This window comes from Lobosporangium transversale (assembly GCF_002105155.1).
Source record: "Lobosporangium transversale strain NRRL 3116 chromosome Unknown BCR41scaffold_55, whole genome shotgun sequence".
NCBI classification, from domain to species: domain Eukaryota; kingdom Fungi; phylum Mortierellomycota; class Mortierellomycetes; order Mortierellales; family Mortierellaceae; genus Lobosporangium; species Lobosporangium transversale.
The window spans coordinates 239,682-254,757 of NW_019029033.1; the positions used below are offsets into that span (position 1 = coordinate 239,682).

The 15,076-nt window shown below is 40.4% G+C and overlaps 7 protein-coding genes across 7 annotated transcripts; 4 read left to right on the forward strand and 3 right to left on the reverse strand.

The window, feature by feature from the left end:
- Positions 1–1,307: 1,307 nt before the first annotated feature.
- Positions 1,308–2,881, reverse strand: BCR41DRAFT_362556 (hypothetical protein). The gene has a single exon (XM_022025742.1). It carries the CDS (start codon positions 2,854–2,856, stop codon positions 1,375–1,377), a length of 1,482 nt encoding a protein of 493 aa, XP_021876710.1. The 5' UTR covers positions 2,857–2,881; the 3' UTR covers positions 1,308–1,374.
- Positions 2,882–4,176: 1,295 nt separating this feature from the next.
- Positions 4,177–4,767, forward strand: BCR41DRAFT_400969 (hypothetical protein; the record flags this gene model as incomplete). Its single annotated transcript, XM_022029179.1, has 2 exons — positions 4,177–4,386; positions 4,504–4,767. 2 exons carry the CDS (start codon positions 4,177–4,179, stop codon positions 4,765–4,767), a joined length of 474 nt encoding a protein of 157 aa, XP_021876711.1.
- A 2,417-nt stretch (positions 4,768–7,184) lies between these two features.
- BCR41DRAFT_400970 (hypothetical protein) lies at positions 7,185–8,143 on the reverse strand (the record flags this gene model as incomplete). Its single annotated transcript, XM_022029180.1, has 3 exons — positions 7,185–7,412; positions 7,643–7,668; positions 8,008–8,143. The coding sequence occupies 3 exons, from the start codon at positions 8,141–8,143 to the stop codon at positions 7,185–7,187; spliced, it is 390 nt and encodes a 129-aa protein (XP_021876712.1).
- Positions 8,144–8,603: 460 nt separating this feature from the next.
- Positions 8,604–9,385, forward strand: BCR41DRAFT_400971 (hypothetical protein; the record flags this gene model as incomplete). Its single annotated transcript, XM_022029181.1, has 3 exons — positions 8,604–8,726; positions 8,888–9,196; positions 9,278–9,385. The coding sequence occupies 3 exons, from the start codon at positions 8,604–8,606 to the stop codon at positions 9,383–9,385; spliced, it is 540 nt and encodes a 179-aa protein (XP_021876713.1).
- A 569-nt stretch (positions 9,386–9,954) lies between these two features.
- On the reverse strand, positions 9,955–10,590 carry BCR41DRAFT_400972 (hypothetical protein; the record flags this gene model as incomplete). Its single annotated transcript, XM_022029182.1, has 3 exons — positions 9,955–10,011; positions 10,114–10,190; positions 10,332–10,590. The coding sequence occupies 3 exons, from the start codon at positions 10,588–10,590 to the stop codon at positions 9,955–9,957; spliced, it is 393 nt and encodes a 130-aa protein (XP_021876714.1).
- A 546-nt stretch (positions 10,591–11,136) lies between these two features.
- Positions 11,137–12,786, forward strand: BCR41DRAFT_362557 (hypothetical protein). The gene has a single exon (XM_022025743.1). The coding sequence runs from the start codon at positions 11,148–11,150 to the stop codon at positions 12,702–12,704; it is 1,557 nt and encodes a 518-aa protein (XP_021876715.1). The 5' UTR covers positions 11,137–11,147; the 3' UTR covers positions 12,705–12,786.
- Positions 12,787–13,566: 780 nt separating this feature from the next.
- Positions 13,567–14,661, forward strand: BCR41DRAFT_414026 (hypothetical protein; the record flags this gene model as incomplete). Its single annotated transcript, XM_022029492.1, has 2 exons — positions 13,567–14,000; positions 14,109–14,661. The coding sequence occupies 2 exons, from the start codon at positions 13,567–13,569 to the stop codon at positions 14,509–14,511; spliced, it is 837 nt and encodes a 278-aa protein (XP_021876716.1). The 3' UTR covers positions 14,512–14,661.
- Between the last annotated feature and the right edge of the window lie 415 nt (positions 14,662–15,076).

Below are 15,076 nucleotides of genomic sequence, written 5' to 3' on the forward strand. Positions count from 1 at the left end.
CCAAAACAAACGACAGCTGCCGCAACCAAACCAAAACAACAGTGGCTACCTCAACTGAAGGCCTTTCATAACCAAAATCATTTAAAGACTACTCAGAAAGTCCAGCCAACCGAAAAAAAACTATCGAGGCCAGTCAATTAAGATACCATCATCTAAAAAACACGCCCAAATTTGAATACGAAGCACTAAAGTAATTTTATACCGCTAGGACAAAATCTTATATAGTGTGTCCCAGGTTCTTGATTCCAATGCTTGCTAAACAACTGATACTCTGCCAATTGCCTACAATCCATTTCGTATTCTCAGCTTGAATCTGTTGATGCCCAGCGGTTTCAAGCGACAGTGTGGTGCAGCTAGAGTACATCGGTAATTAAATAGCAAGCGCGAAGACCCTGATTCAGAATGATTTTCAAACACCCGATAATCGGCCAAATGTTCACAACCTATGTCACACCCTCAGGCTATATGTGTTGGTGCTTATCTCCATCGAATGGTAACGCATATAGGCTCTTCAGGTTTGCTAGTTCGTCCAGACCTACTCTTAACCTTAAGTCCAGTGTACGAATTTCTTTAGGTCGTGAATAATGTCCTGTCAAGTTAAGGATCTGCAGCTAAGTCAGCCTGCCTAGTCGCCTAAGCGCAATTTGCTCCTGCATACTTTTTAAATTCTCTTGACCAGCAGCAGCTTCAAGTTGGACAGCCAACTTGATGAGACTAGTGCTAACCCATTATGCACCGTCAAAAATATCTCTCATTGTGCTTTTAGGTCCACACGGATCCTTCACACGCGGACAGTTTGATAGGGTGGTTTGAATAGTGCCATTTGCCTTGATTGGATTCTAGTGCCTTAACTGTTTCGCAGAGCTTCCTTTTCGCATTAAGTGTATATCAGCCAAAAAAAAAAAAAAAAAAAAAAAAAAAAAAAAAACCTCCTGCTCATCTGTTAGTGATTCTAGCATAGAGGGTACACCGCATCGACTTGCTGTATCTACCACCGAGTGACCAACAACTCCTTTTAAGTGAATCTACTTTGAGGAGTATCATTCCAACAAATCAATGCACTGCTTCACTACAACTGAGCCTCAACCATTATCCTTACCCAATCTTTTTCAAATGCAGCTTGACGTTATTGCTTCTTACAATATGGGAACTAGCCCTGTTTGTGACGGAGGATCCCTGAAATTTTCTCAACAATTTACATCATTTACGCCTGATTATGCTTCATTTGAGATATAGATTTATCTGTTGGATCTTTATTACTGCCATCATAACACTGCCATTAATAAAAGTAAATATCCCTCGGAATGCTCGTGTCGAGGAGCAGAATGCCTTCGATTCCTTTATTAAACGGTTATATTATGCGAACGTAGTAAGCTAATTGAAATCTCTGATATTCGGCCAATTATTTTTAATCCAAGTCTCATCCTCAAGATGCATTCGCTGGTGCTTATCGCCTTCAAATGATAATCGATAAAGACTCTTCAGGTTGACTAACTCATCCAGGCCTGATTTTAACCTAAAGTCCAGTGTTCTGATTTTCCGAGATCGCGGAAACCCCGTCAGTATAAGAGAGTTTAGTTGAGTCAACTTGCCTAGTTGCCTAAACGCAATACGCTGCTTCTGCATGCCTTCTGAAGTGTCTTGATTAACGTCAGCTTCAAGCAGGATGCTCAAACTGGTAAGCCCAGTGCTAACCCATTTTGCACCATCAACAATTTCTGTCACCGTGATTTTAGGTCCATGCAGCTCCTTCAGACGTGGACAATTAGATAAGACCATCTGGACAATGCCATCAGCTCTGGTACTGTTTATATTGAAGTGCATTTTCTCAATTGTATCGCAGAGCCTCTGGTCCCTTCTCTTCCGTACCAAGTGTCCACAATCCGAGATCTCCTGCTCGTCCGCTAGCAACTCTCGAATAGAAAGTGGGCCAAAATCACACTGCTGAACTATTAGCTGTCTTAGTGCAGTCATCTGCCTTAGAAGCGCCGCCATGTCCTCATCCTTTGTCTTCATCCCTGTAAGGCGTAAATCGGATAAATTTGTCAGTGTATAAGGATGATGAAGGAATACACTCCTATAGAAATCAACATATCTTTGTTGTGAAGTTTCGAATGTGTCCCAGCTGTAATCACAGAAATCCAATGAACGTAATTTTGGACACCTCCTAGTCAACATGCCGAGACAACTTGATGAGGTGTGCGGATGTGGAGGATTGATTATTTGGACAGTATGTAGGATTAATTTTTTCATATTTGGAAGAATGTATTCGTCCATGTCGTCATTCAAGAAGTTGGAAGGCAGCTGACTGATGCTTACGCTAGTCATCCTCAAGTCTCTAATCTTCTTGCAGACTTGAAAGAATAGATCGACTTCATCTTTGTGTATCTGTATCTCGCAAATGGATAAGACTTCAAGGTGAGTACATTCCAGTAGCGTCCTCCATAGGCCTTGTATTTCTGAATAGTAGAATCTAAGCTCGGTGATTGTCGAACTGTGGGCTCTGATGAGATTGGAAAGATTGCTCAGGGCAGAAGAGTCCTGAGAAAATCTCACATAGTAGCCGATATATTTGAGACGATCACAACCTTGCATTGATCTGTACTCTTTTGGGAAGATGTTGTAAAACTCAAGCTTCTCAATATGTTTCTTGTGGTTCTGCACTGCCTCAAAAGTAGGTTCCGTATGATAAGCTGATCCAACCGTGACCCTTTTCCATATGGGCTTGACAAGTGTATTGTGAAAGGCCTTGGAAACACGAATACAAGATAAGAGGTCAGCTAGATCTAGAAAACCGCCGACAAGTGATATAATTTCTGGAATAGAAAAGGGATTCATTTTGATGATGCTCATCATGTAAAGAAAGATGATGGAGGAAGTGTGAAGATCAATGAAGAATGTTGGCTCTATCTTCAGCCAAGAAAATTCCTGAGCTGCGAGACTGTTGTGGCTGACCATTAAGAGTTACGTAAAGTTAAACATGTAACTGTTAATTTTCATTTCAATCCATTAATCGCTATATTCTGTAGATCCATAATTAGGAGGATTCTTTATGCAAAGGCTTTTAGTAGTCATAGGCGAGTCCGCCTCTTGAGGCCTCGCCTAGTAACTACTGTACCATAGCCAGACCTGTAGGCTAGTACTATAAATGCCAAAGAAACTTCTTTCTTAATAAAGTCGTTGGTTTTATCCTTAAGACTTGTTTCACCCACAGCTCATCCTACCGTTCATTTTTATTTTTCCATTTTTACAGCAAACCTTTGACTTCCAGTAACTCAGTTTGTGAGCTCACCTATAAAGATCTTTTGGCAACCTATGGCGCTGTTTGTCGTCAAGGTTATTTGCCTCTATTTTCTCTTGTTATTCTTGTTGACACTCTTTGTCTTGTCCTGTCCTAATTTTGTGTCTATCTTTTTGCATCTTAAGCAAAGATACACCTACTATTTACATCAACTCTTTCAGCCACTGCAGCGCTTTGATCGATACCATTGACGGAGTGCCTTGGGGACGCCAGCGTTTATTCAGGGTTTTGTCAAGATAGAATGCAATGCGCAGAGGTTCGATTCTAATATTCTAATAGAATATTAGTCAGTTTGATTTATTTTTTTCTTTTCTTTTTCTCTAGGCATTGGGCATGGCACTATGATAAAATATTAAATATACCTATTACAATTAGGCACTGAAAGGAATAAAATGGGATGTCCATCCAACTTGAAGCGTGTTGCATCTGGAAACACATCTCGAATGCCTTGCAAAAGCACAAAGTATGTAGAGCCGCTATTGATTGCATCGGTGGAAGTAGTTTTGACACAGACTTTTTCAGCAATGTCACCTTTTCGGAATTGTTGGTATTGAGATCCTCTCATCTCGATAATAAGGCGAAGGAGGATGAGGATGTTGACAGGGTGAAAAGTCTCATTCCTGCATTATTTTAACTTCACCAAAAGTGTGCTTCGTTGAGCTTTGGATACAAAGAGCATTGTATCCATATCGGTACATTGCGCTCCTTCGAACAGAGAGTTGCTTCTCATATTATTGTCAAATCAAGTTTTATTCGTTTGGTCAGCCTATATCTAGTCCCGTTTTGGCTTGGTCTTCATAGCCAAGTCAACATCATCTCTGATGGAAATAGCATCCACGGCACCATCCACTATCTTATTTTTATTTTCATCTTCAATGCCTACTATGGATTCTACTCCCGCACTTGTTGCTGCTCTGATGCATCCTCCGCCAACTGCCTCGTCTTCAACCCCTCGTCCCATCATTTTGGAGGACAATTTTCTCGCCTCGGTGATCCCAAGGAGCATCTTTCATCTAAAGTTCCTATTATTCCCGGCGCATTTGAAGCGCTTGAGCAGTTCTTCCACTCGGCTGGTCAAATACATGGTAGCAACTTTGACAATAGCTCCCTCCATCGATTTCATTTACAATCACGCGTTTATCAAAGTATCATTTCAAAGTTTCGCTGATCATGAAAAAACTTGAAGCAAACGGATTTCAAAGGCCTTTAAGAGAAAGAGAGATGATCATGATGAATCAGCAGTGGAATCCGAGGGACACAAAGGAAAGCGGAGAGCAAGTAGCAAAGACTCGGATATTACAGATGACTCAACTACAAACAATGAAGACGAAGCCGAAGACAGATTGAGATTTATTCGGATGCAGTCTTTGGAAGAAAGCATGAAGCAAAGATTAATCCTGCGACGAAGCTTTTTGAGGCCTCGAGGGATGGCAAGAGACTGGATGATTTTAGGATTGTTTACATGAGTGGAAAGCCGTTGTCCAAGGAATGTGAAAAGATCGAGGAATATCCCGGCCTTTTACATGTTGACTAACGAGCTTAAATCCAAATTATTTAGAGACTTGTTTGGATAGCATCACAATAGTATAGAAATTTTTGATGTTATTCCGTCTCTTAAACTCCTCTTACGCACGGACCAGGCTGGGGCGACGCCATGGTCAAATCGCAGGTCCTGAGAGGTGAAAATATTTGCCACAAATACTAAAAAATAAAAATGCCCCTTTCTAACTTTTTCTTGTCTTACCTTTTTTCATGCTTTCTGAACATTACAACCTCACGACTTGCTGCTCCTCACCGATCCGTATATGGAGAAGATGTGAGAGAGCCTGGCGGCAGAATATTTACCTCGGTGAGCTGGTATGACATCTCTGCTCTAACGATATAAATATCGCCCTATGGGATTATATTTGTTATAAATTTGGCCGATTCGGTGGCCTTGGATTCGTTGACCTTAGCCGGTATATAGTTTAGCCGAATACCGAACGACAATTATACTATAGAAAGAGTATGCCATCCTAGTACTCGCCAAGCCTGGTCCGTGCGCTAGAGAAGGAAAGGCAGTAAGCAAGAACTCTATCTCAGCAATCACATAAGACGACTTTGGACTTCTTCTTTATAAAAAGAATTTGAAAAGTCGCCCAATGGTCCATGCGCGCCATGGAGGTCCTCGCTCACTTGCTAGGCGACTGTTCGATGCTTGTCGGTTTTCCAAATCTACCCTGATTTAACAGTATTTAGCGGAATTGATTAGCATCCCCTGGATAGCTGCCATCCAAAGAGGCTACTTCGGATGGACAGGATTTACTGTGTTGTTCAAAACAATAAAACTTTAGTAAAACTCTGCTAATCCTCAAACCATGAGGTAAATAATGCCTCCAAACGCTTCAATAGGATTGTGGCGTGCTTTTGGGGTGCAGAAAAGACAACGTTGTCTCTTTTTTTCCTCTTTTGAGCTCATTCTTTCAGCGCTTCCATAATCCAAAGGGTGTGATGTAGCCATCAAATGTTACATGTTTGTCAAAGCATTGACATGTCCCTTGCAAAAGTTCAGATGTATGCTAGGAATATTGTTTAAGGGACGTAGAGAAGTCAATGACATGTGGCAGTATTCAGGTGTTTATATAGTATCAAATGGAGTCCGAACAATCGCCATAGCAAGATGTTGTCTCAGGACAATCTTTTCGTCGAAATCCAATTCCCCGACGAGGATATTGCGAAATAAACCCTCAGCCATAGCTCCGTAGTGTCGCTGTTCCATTTCGACTCACTTGAAGATAGTCATTCTTGTCGTCATGCCTTCTCTTGCATATATCGCATTGACCAGTGCGCCATAATCACCTAAAACCTTTTACTATATAGCTAATTTACATTAATATTAATACCCGTGACATACAATAATAGAAAAGATGTATAAATACTCTTTTCTATTATGAAAATAAAGATCCTGATTCTTGTCTCGTTATATCTCAGTTCATTATTAATTTATCAGGTTTGATTCTCCAACCAGATTGAGCTCGTTGCAACTTATAGGTCCCACCTTGGCCATCATACTGTACTCTGTACAGATTCGCATGCGTGTACTGCGTAAGTATTCTATGTACAGCATTGGAAATGACAGGCATGGGCAACTGGTGTGGTAATGTCATGTCCCTATATGTATATCCAAGTGTTGCTGAAATTGACCGTATGTGGTTACGCTAGCGTCTTGAGATCCTGTCGGCTCCTGAGGCTTTGTCCGCTTTGATACTATTGGGCTGAACATTGGTGATAAAAATGCTGCATCCAATGCATGCATAGATGCCTGGTGCCATGGGGCGCGGATGAAACGCCTGGTCGTGTCATTGCGTTTGCAGCTTCCCAGGCTCCGGATCCCCCTATTCTTGTTATGTAAGCCTATGTCAATTTAGTCGCCTAGACTGTCCTTATATTGATCTTATTAAGCCCTTGCAGCTTTGAAGTTCTGCATGAATTTAGGCATATGCTGGTTGTTCTCAAAGATGTAGGTTGGTATAACAATGCGCAGTGGCATTGATCCTCCGACACTGGGTATTCGGGTGCCTATTGGTTACGTTCCTGGCTCAAGCTGTAGGATCTTTTCTCGATTCTCAACAGATGGTTTGAGAGGCTTGCAAACTCATAAAACGACCTCTTGCCATCGGGAGAAAGGGCACTTTCGTACATCACAGAGAGAGTATTGCTGCTCGCATCAACCCATTCGTGAGCCCTTGCTTGTGGACCCAAGGTTGCTTCTTATTGCGAAAATTAATATTTATCTAGTATAAGTATAGTTGTTTTATTCTATTTTGTTATTTGAGTGGACAATTAGACTATCATTCTTAACTCTCTTGAGTATGGGTGGTTAAAGCCCTTTGGACATACACGATCATCTCCTCTCAGCCTTGCTGTAGTGGCTGAAGCCGATTGGTACAGCCATGTCATCTTTCATCTGTAGGTAAACGTTTTCACCTCTTGGAGAACCATTAAATCGCAACTCTGTAATCTCAAAGGAGTTGAGGTCAGGGTTGTCAGTAATGAACTGGTCCAAGTTACGGTCAACAGCCTTGCGCTGCAGCGCAAAGAGACGATAGCCGCCAACAGGCAATGGCTGGGGCTACTGGAACTTCAAAACAGCAAAGACCTCCTGCTTTCCATAACTCGGTCGCGGTTGGCGCCCAGGCATGCACGGTCGTTATTGGCAAGAGCATCCTTAGTGTTCTTCAGCTCAAGTTGAGTTTCAGAGAGAGAGGATAGGATGCCGTCAAGTTATGCCTGTGGTATTTCAAGATCATCCTTTGCATCTGCGAGTTCAAGCGAAATAGCAGCAAGCCGCTTGCGCAGTACCTCGGCGATAGTAGGTTCTTCGCGCACTGTTTATGAATTACAGAGTACTAGTTTAAGAGCAAGCTTTATTGGTGCGCATAGAAGACATGTACGTGCTGATTGTCTTGGTTTATAGCGATCCGGTGGAGGAATTTAGGGAGTGAAGGGAAAGGAAGGAAGGAAGGTTTCTATAATATAATTGTCGTCCTGGGTCCAAACTTGAGATTGCCACATTTGCCTTTCAGCACTTGCATGTGCACATGAACTCCATCCTCAGGGTAGAGTTGAGTACTAAAGTTGCAGATTTTAGTATTTACTTCAGTGCATACCGATTTTTTTACCATTCTTTGGATGCATGTCACGGGAAAGGTGGCCGATTATTATACAATCCCCTTCCACAGCTGCAAAGTATCCAAACTCATCATCCCTCTTCACAAAGCCTGTCGTATAGAGCATCTGGTCTCTATGGTTCCTGAGAACACGGATATACGTATATGGAGTACTCAGGCACTCTGGGAGCATTGCAGAGATGGATCCCGTAAATGCATATTAATATTAATTTCGCCCTCGTCCCGAGCGCCCTTTTTTTTCATAAATAAATATGCAAGTGATACTAACACAAAAACTGACTTGCACAAAACCCATGGAAAGTGATATTAAATCCTCTTTCATGATACCATTTATATACTAAAATCTGCAACTTTAGTACTCAACTCTAGTATTAGTACTAGTATGTCATACTGTCCTGAAATACTAGAATCTATACACTCATTTTATTGTCACACAATCTCTGCTGTATAAACTCCTCCCAAAAGAGATTGCCGATCAATTTCTTCAGTCCATCTAACTTGAAATGTTGGAGGTGGGAGAAATGAAGTTTGTTTCAGAACTTAGCGCCAGAACAAAAGCAACATTTGAAGAACTCTCCAATTGGGTCAATCTTTAACCTTCAATAATATTGTCTATTGTGCGTTGCTCGGTCATGATGTATTTTATGGAGTCAGGAATTTGGTCCGACATCCATTGGCGCAAGCTCGTGCAGGAAATAACGGATACTTTCATTGGATGCTTAGCAAAACTTATGTTAGCTGCATTTGGAGATCTTGTAGGATGCACCTTCCGTTGGTAAGACTGACAATTACTGAGATAGGATGATAAATTTATATATAGATTAATCTAACAGCTTTGAGTTGTTGGACATAAGATCATCTTCGTTCTGGTAGATCTGAAGATCTCGATTCCCGTTTGTTATTGCCTGATTATCAGGTTATATACAAGAAATACGCTATTTTACTTGGAGAGTTTAAGCCAGCAGTTGCTCCACATAAGAGTATGGAAGACGATCTGGCCAAGCTTGCCTTCATGGGTAAGAAAGCGATCGACGGGCTTTATGCAGATGGATATGTACTCCCAGTAATGCTCATCCATGGTCGTGGAATGGAGGTGGATGTGTACCAACTCAGCCTCGACGCAGAGGCTTTCTACTGCCTGAGATTACATGGTACATTCCGCTTAATCTCCAAACCCACTGAGTTCGGATTGCTGCTAGGCATTTCCCCATTAATATCTGCCCAGGTAAAAAAAAAAAAAAAAAAAAAAAAAAGAGCTATTGTTACGGTCCATGTTTTAATTTTAGCTCTGTATCTTTTTATAGAGGGTTTTGAGGCCAGCTCTGGATCGCTTAAATCGAGCTTACGTGTTGAAACAAATCAGGCTTGGAGAAGGAGGACATTTGATTGCAAAGGAGTAAACATTCCAGCTTAGTCTCCAAGACGCACGCTGCAGACATTGTTTAGAATGTTATGAGGTTAAATCTAGCAGCAATGAAGTAGCCATCCAATTGTCCAGATATTTCTTTGTTTATCATTCAAAACAACAAAAAAAAGCTTACTAATTTTACCATCAGTGCATTGTTCAATTTGAGTTTACATTTCACAATGCCATATTTTAATGAAATAAAATAAACTAGACGGACGGTCCGTGGCTTTGCTCACGGCCGCACCAGTCTAAGCGCTTTGCCTCGTGAGGCTCATTTACCTGGTTGAGTACCAACGCTTGAAGGTCATCTTAGGTAGGATGTAAGTATACACAACAATATCCCTTGGTCTGTAACAAGCCGAAATTAGCTTAAATATTCATGGGGAGAAGAATGGTAATGCTCAAGCATACGAGAACTATGATTGTTTACTTACAAATTTGTAAAAGAAGAATTGATTTCCCAATCATTGCTGCCTCAAGCGCTTAACTGTGCCAATGATGGAAACCCTCGCAGTCCGCGCTGCTGTAATCCTAGGCATAAACTTAGGTCGCATTTGAGATGACATTTGCGCGAGTCACAGCCCACTAATATTTCTAGCACCAGTCGCAACACGATCAAATACACCACGCATCTATGGTAGTATTTTAACCGTGGTAGGGGATTGGTATGATTGATATGGTAACAGCGTGCACTGGTGGAATACTTATGAATGCCACCTAGCAGTTCGCCATACTATTGCTGTTAGAGACAGATACTTGAGCATGCAATTAATCGATTTTTTAAAGTCTCGAATGACAACCATTTTTAGATCTGTATGGAGGTTTAATCAGATATAATCGTAAAGGAAGTCAATAATAATGATTGGCTGGCCTGAGGACGAGCCTAGGAGGCGCAGATGTTAATTATTTTTCACCAAGCCACTTTGCCACTGATCAATTACAGCTTTTTTACAAGCGCACTCTTCACCACTCTTGAGACTAGGTGTGCAACGTGTAGCAGGGGATGATGTTGGCGTTGAGGATGGTTCATCTGTTTCACTATGAAGCGATAGTTTGCCAGCAACATGAGTAATATCTGACTGATTCGTCTGGCTATTGTCACTTTCCTCCGTCATTGTCGTGGGCTCATCAATGTGATGGCGGTATGTCTCTGGAAGGACGAACAGGACGAGCAAAAAGGCGACGATCGCTGTTGCCAAAAGAAGCCACATCGCGGTTCTAAATTAATATAATACAAAAGAGGAAAACAAAATGACGCATTAGGCACTTGCTTGTTGCTTGGTTTCGGTTTTCCAAACGATTTCAGGCTGACAAGAACGGTTTAAAAAATAAAAAAATAAAATAAAATAATAAAATAATAAAATAAAAAAATAAAATAAAATAATAAAATAATAAAATAAAAAAATAATAAAATAATAAAATAAAAAAATAATAAAATAATAAAATAAAAAAATAATAAAATAATAAAATAATAAAATAATAAAATAATAAAATAATAAAATAATAAAATAATAAAATAATAAAATAATAAAATAATAAAATAATAAAATAATAAAATAATAAAATAATAAAATAATAAAATAATAAAATAATAAAATAATAAAATAATAAAATAATAAAATAATAAAATACCTCTAGCCAGCCTTGTCTGCAACAGAAGACTGAGGAGATTGATATTCCATCCGCCTCATTGAAGCAAAAAAGAAATCTTATTGGTTAAAAAAAAAATTACAAAGATGCATCTTGTCAATGTTGTTCTCTTTCTTCCATGATGACTAGCCTCAATTTGAATCCCCTGTGCATTCCGGAAATTGTTTTGCTTATTGGTAGTTACCTAGAGTGGACAGACCTTTCCCGTTGTATTCGCGTCTCCAGGATTTTCCACGATACACTCGTCAAAACCATTTGGAAAAAGATCACTGTTTCAGGTCGTTCAAGCTACCCTACTAGCGAGGCACTGCGGCGATACAAGGAATACATAGAATGTCTTGAGTTTCATCACATCTTCCCTAAGGAGTACATGACGCTGCATGGCTGTGGTCGCCTCAGACAGATCACCTGCAATATGGACTCATCTGTAGACTCATCTACTCGAAATGATCTTTCCAATCTTATCAAGGTCCACAGTTCCACGATCACCGAGTTTAGATCCGAATGCTCAAGTTTACGTGAGATATGGGAAGCGCTGCTGAAATGTACTCACCTTGAAAACCTGGCTATTCATGGGACAGATATACTCGAGGATGAGGTCGATCTATTCTTTCAAGTCTGCAAAAATATTGGGGCCTTAGACATGTCCGAAGTATTGATCGCTCAGCTACCCTCCGACTTCTTGGACAACAGATCTGGCAAGTTCATTTTCCCAAATATAAGTGCAGTGCGTTTCTTTGATACTCAAATAGTCGATTCTCCACATCCGCATACATCGTCGGTTTGTCTTGGCATGTTGACAAGAAGATGTCCAAGATTACGTTCATTGGATCACTACAACTCCAATATAAAAGCGCAGCCCAGAAAGCGAATGAACATTGATTTCTACAGAACAGTATTCCTTCATCATCCCTATACACTGACAAATTTATCAGATTTACACCTTACGGGGATGGAAATAAAGGATAAAGATATGGCGGCACTTCTTAGGCAGATGACTGAGCTAAGATGGCTAGAAGCTCCAGATTGTGACTTTGGCCCACTCTCTATTCGAGAGTTGCTATCGAATGAGCAGGAAGTTTCGGATAATGGCCGCATATTATGGAAAAGAAGGGATCAGAGGCTCTGCGATACAGTTGAGGGATTGGAATTCAACATTTATAGTACCAAGGCTGATGGTGTTGTTCAAGCGATCTTGTCCAATTGTCCGCGTCTGAAGGAGCTGACTGGACCTAAAATCACTGTGGCAGAAATTGTTGATGGTGCAGAATGGGTATGCACTTATCTCAGCATTTTGAACATCCAGCTTGAAGCCGCCGTTGATCGTGAGACTTCAGAAGGCATGCGGAAGCAGCGTGTTGTGTTTAAGCAACTAGGCAGGCTGACCCGACTAAAACATTTACATTTAACAGGAGGGATTTTAGAAGTTAAGGGGTTTCGGACGCTGGACTTGAAGCTAGGAGCAGGCCTAGATGAACTAGTCACGCTGAAGGATTTGCATTCACTATCGTTTGAGGGCGATGAGCATCAAGAGATACAGGCCGAAGATGCGGCATGGATGGTGAACAATTGGTCGAGACTCGAATTGGTGAGTGGCGTTGCGAATCAGGATCGTGACGCTTGCACCTTAGTGAATGGCATATTCAAATTGCGCAATGTTATTCTACTGAAATAGAATTACACTATCTATCACCTCACAGTCTGATTTGAAAAATATGACTCCTGAACATGAGCCTGGTAGCGTTCATGGTTTAAATGATGGATACCGAACTGCAAAGAGCGTAAACAGTTTTTTTTGGCAATTTCTGTAATATGTATCATAATGTTAATTTAGATACTGGAAGAAAACATTGATATGTAGAAAGAACAAAAATGGGATGTTAATTAACAATGCGAAATATCTATATGAGTAACCATTAACTTCCAAAGAAGGAAACCCCCAATAAAAAAAGAAAAGAAAAAGAATGGATATGCTTTTTTATTTCCCTCAAGGACTATAAAGAGATTAAAAAAGAAGTTTCTTAATATCTTAAAGGCAAGCGGTTTTACTGATAGACTTTAAAAAACACCGCCAGCCCTTATTGATTAGGATCACAGCTGCTAAATGATCCGAAATATCATTTAAAAAATAGTCATTTCTCAGTCCACTCAGCATGTCAATATCTGTTCATATCCTTAATCTTTATCTTCCTCATCTCTCTTTGCATAATGAACAGTCTCGAATTAAACTCTGGGGATTCCATAATCATTTCCGTTGTTGGTAGTTCCTTACGTCGAAAGGATCTCTTGCGTTGTAATCGTATCTCCAAGGCTTTCCGCCATACGCTTGTCGAGCCCATCTAGAAAATGTTCAATTTTGAAGATTGCTCAAGGAGTACGTTGATGTGTCTGTGTCCCATTACTACTGCTCAAAAGAGTACAGTTCATTGCAGGGCTGGATATTTCAAGCGATCTTTCCAATTTCATCAAGGCCCACAACTCCACAATTACTGACCTTAGGCTTTACGGATGTTCAGTAACGAGAGATATGGAAGGCAATGTTGCAATGTGCCTTTAATCCTTTACGACCATTGTTATGCCTTCGTTCGCCTACCAATGCCCTCTTGGTCACCTTCAACGGATTATCCCTGGCAGCTCAGTTTTGTATGAACAACACCATGCCGATCTCGTTCCACGAAGTGTACGGTATGTCAGAGACTACCATTGGACTTGTTTTCTGCGCAGGAGGATTCGGATCCATCGTTGGATCCATCGTTGGTGGCAGATACTCGGATTATGTGATGCGTCGCTGGTTGGTCAAACATGAGCTGAGGCGACAGAGGGAGTTGAGGGATCGTGAGGCGATGTTTGGAGCTGGACATGGATCTCGCCCAAGCAGCAGTAACGGCTCTACGCCTGTCAAGGAGATTACTGAAAAGGATGTTGTCATTGATGTGACCATGCGCGCTCCACCGGAAATCCGTCTTCGCAGGTTAGGAATTGGATTTTTTTTTTTTTTTTTTTTTTTTCTCATCTTCAACCAGAATAGTTGACTGACTTTATATATTTATTTTTATTTTATTTTTTTATTTTTTTCTAGTGTATGGTTAGGTGTTTTCTTGTTACCACTTGGTCTCATGCTTTTTGGTTGGTCAATTCAGAATCGACTTGCACTTGGTTCAGCGGTCGTCGGGATCTTCTTTGTAGGATTTGGGATGATGATGGTTTACTCTAGCACGACCACAGCGCTCGTGGATGCAAACTCTCAGAACAACATGGCTACCTCTGCAGTGGCCTGCAACAGTCTTGCTCGAGGCGTCACCGGTGCCATTGGAGGATTTACAGCCCTCCCCCTGTTGGGGGCCATGGGCAGTGGATGGCTCTACACATTCTGGGCCCTCATGACCTTGTTGGGTTCCATTGGCTTGGTTGTCCTTTTGGTGAAGGCTAAAACATGGAGAGAACAAGAAGCCGTCGCAGAAAAAGTGGTTGATCGCGTTTAAAAAAAACACTTTTTCTTTGTATTTAGAGCATTTTCATTTATGCATATTTTTTTTTTTTTTATTTCGCATCCATCTCATTTAAAATTGCATCTCATATCCTAAAGCATTGAGTGAAGTTACGATTTCGTATTTTATTCAGCTAATTATTACAATAAAATTTGTTTGTTTTTTTTTTCTTTTTCTTTTTCAAATGTTTCTACTTACAAAAAAACAATATAAGTTTTTTTTTTTTTTTTTTTTTTTTTTTTTCTTTCAAATGTTTCTACTTACAAAAAAACAATAAAGTTTTTTTTTTTCTTTTCTTTTCCTTTTTCTTTTTTTTTTTTTTTTTTTTTTTTTTTTTCAAATGTTTCTACTTCACAAAAAAACAATAAGTTTTTTTCTTTTTTTTCCCCTCTTCAAATATCATTCATCCTTCTCCAAGTTTGTGCATCCATATTGGGATCAGGGGTAGGATATCGACGTTGAGCAAACTCCTTGTATAAACTTACTATTTCTTCTCTTTCTTGTTTACGTCTTCTTTCTTCTTCGTCTCCTTCCTCTTCCTCATCCTTATTCGCTTCCT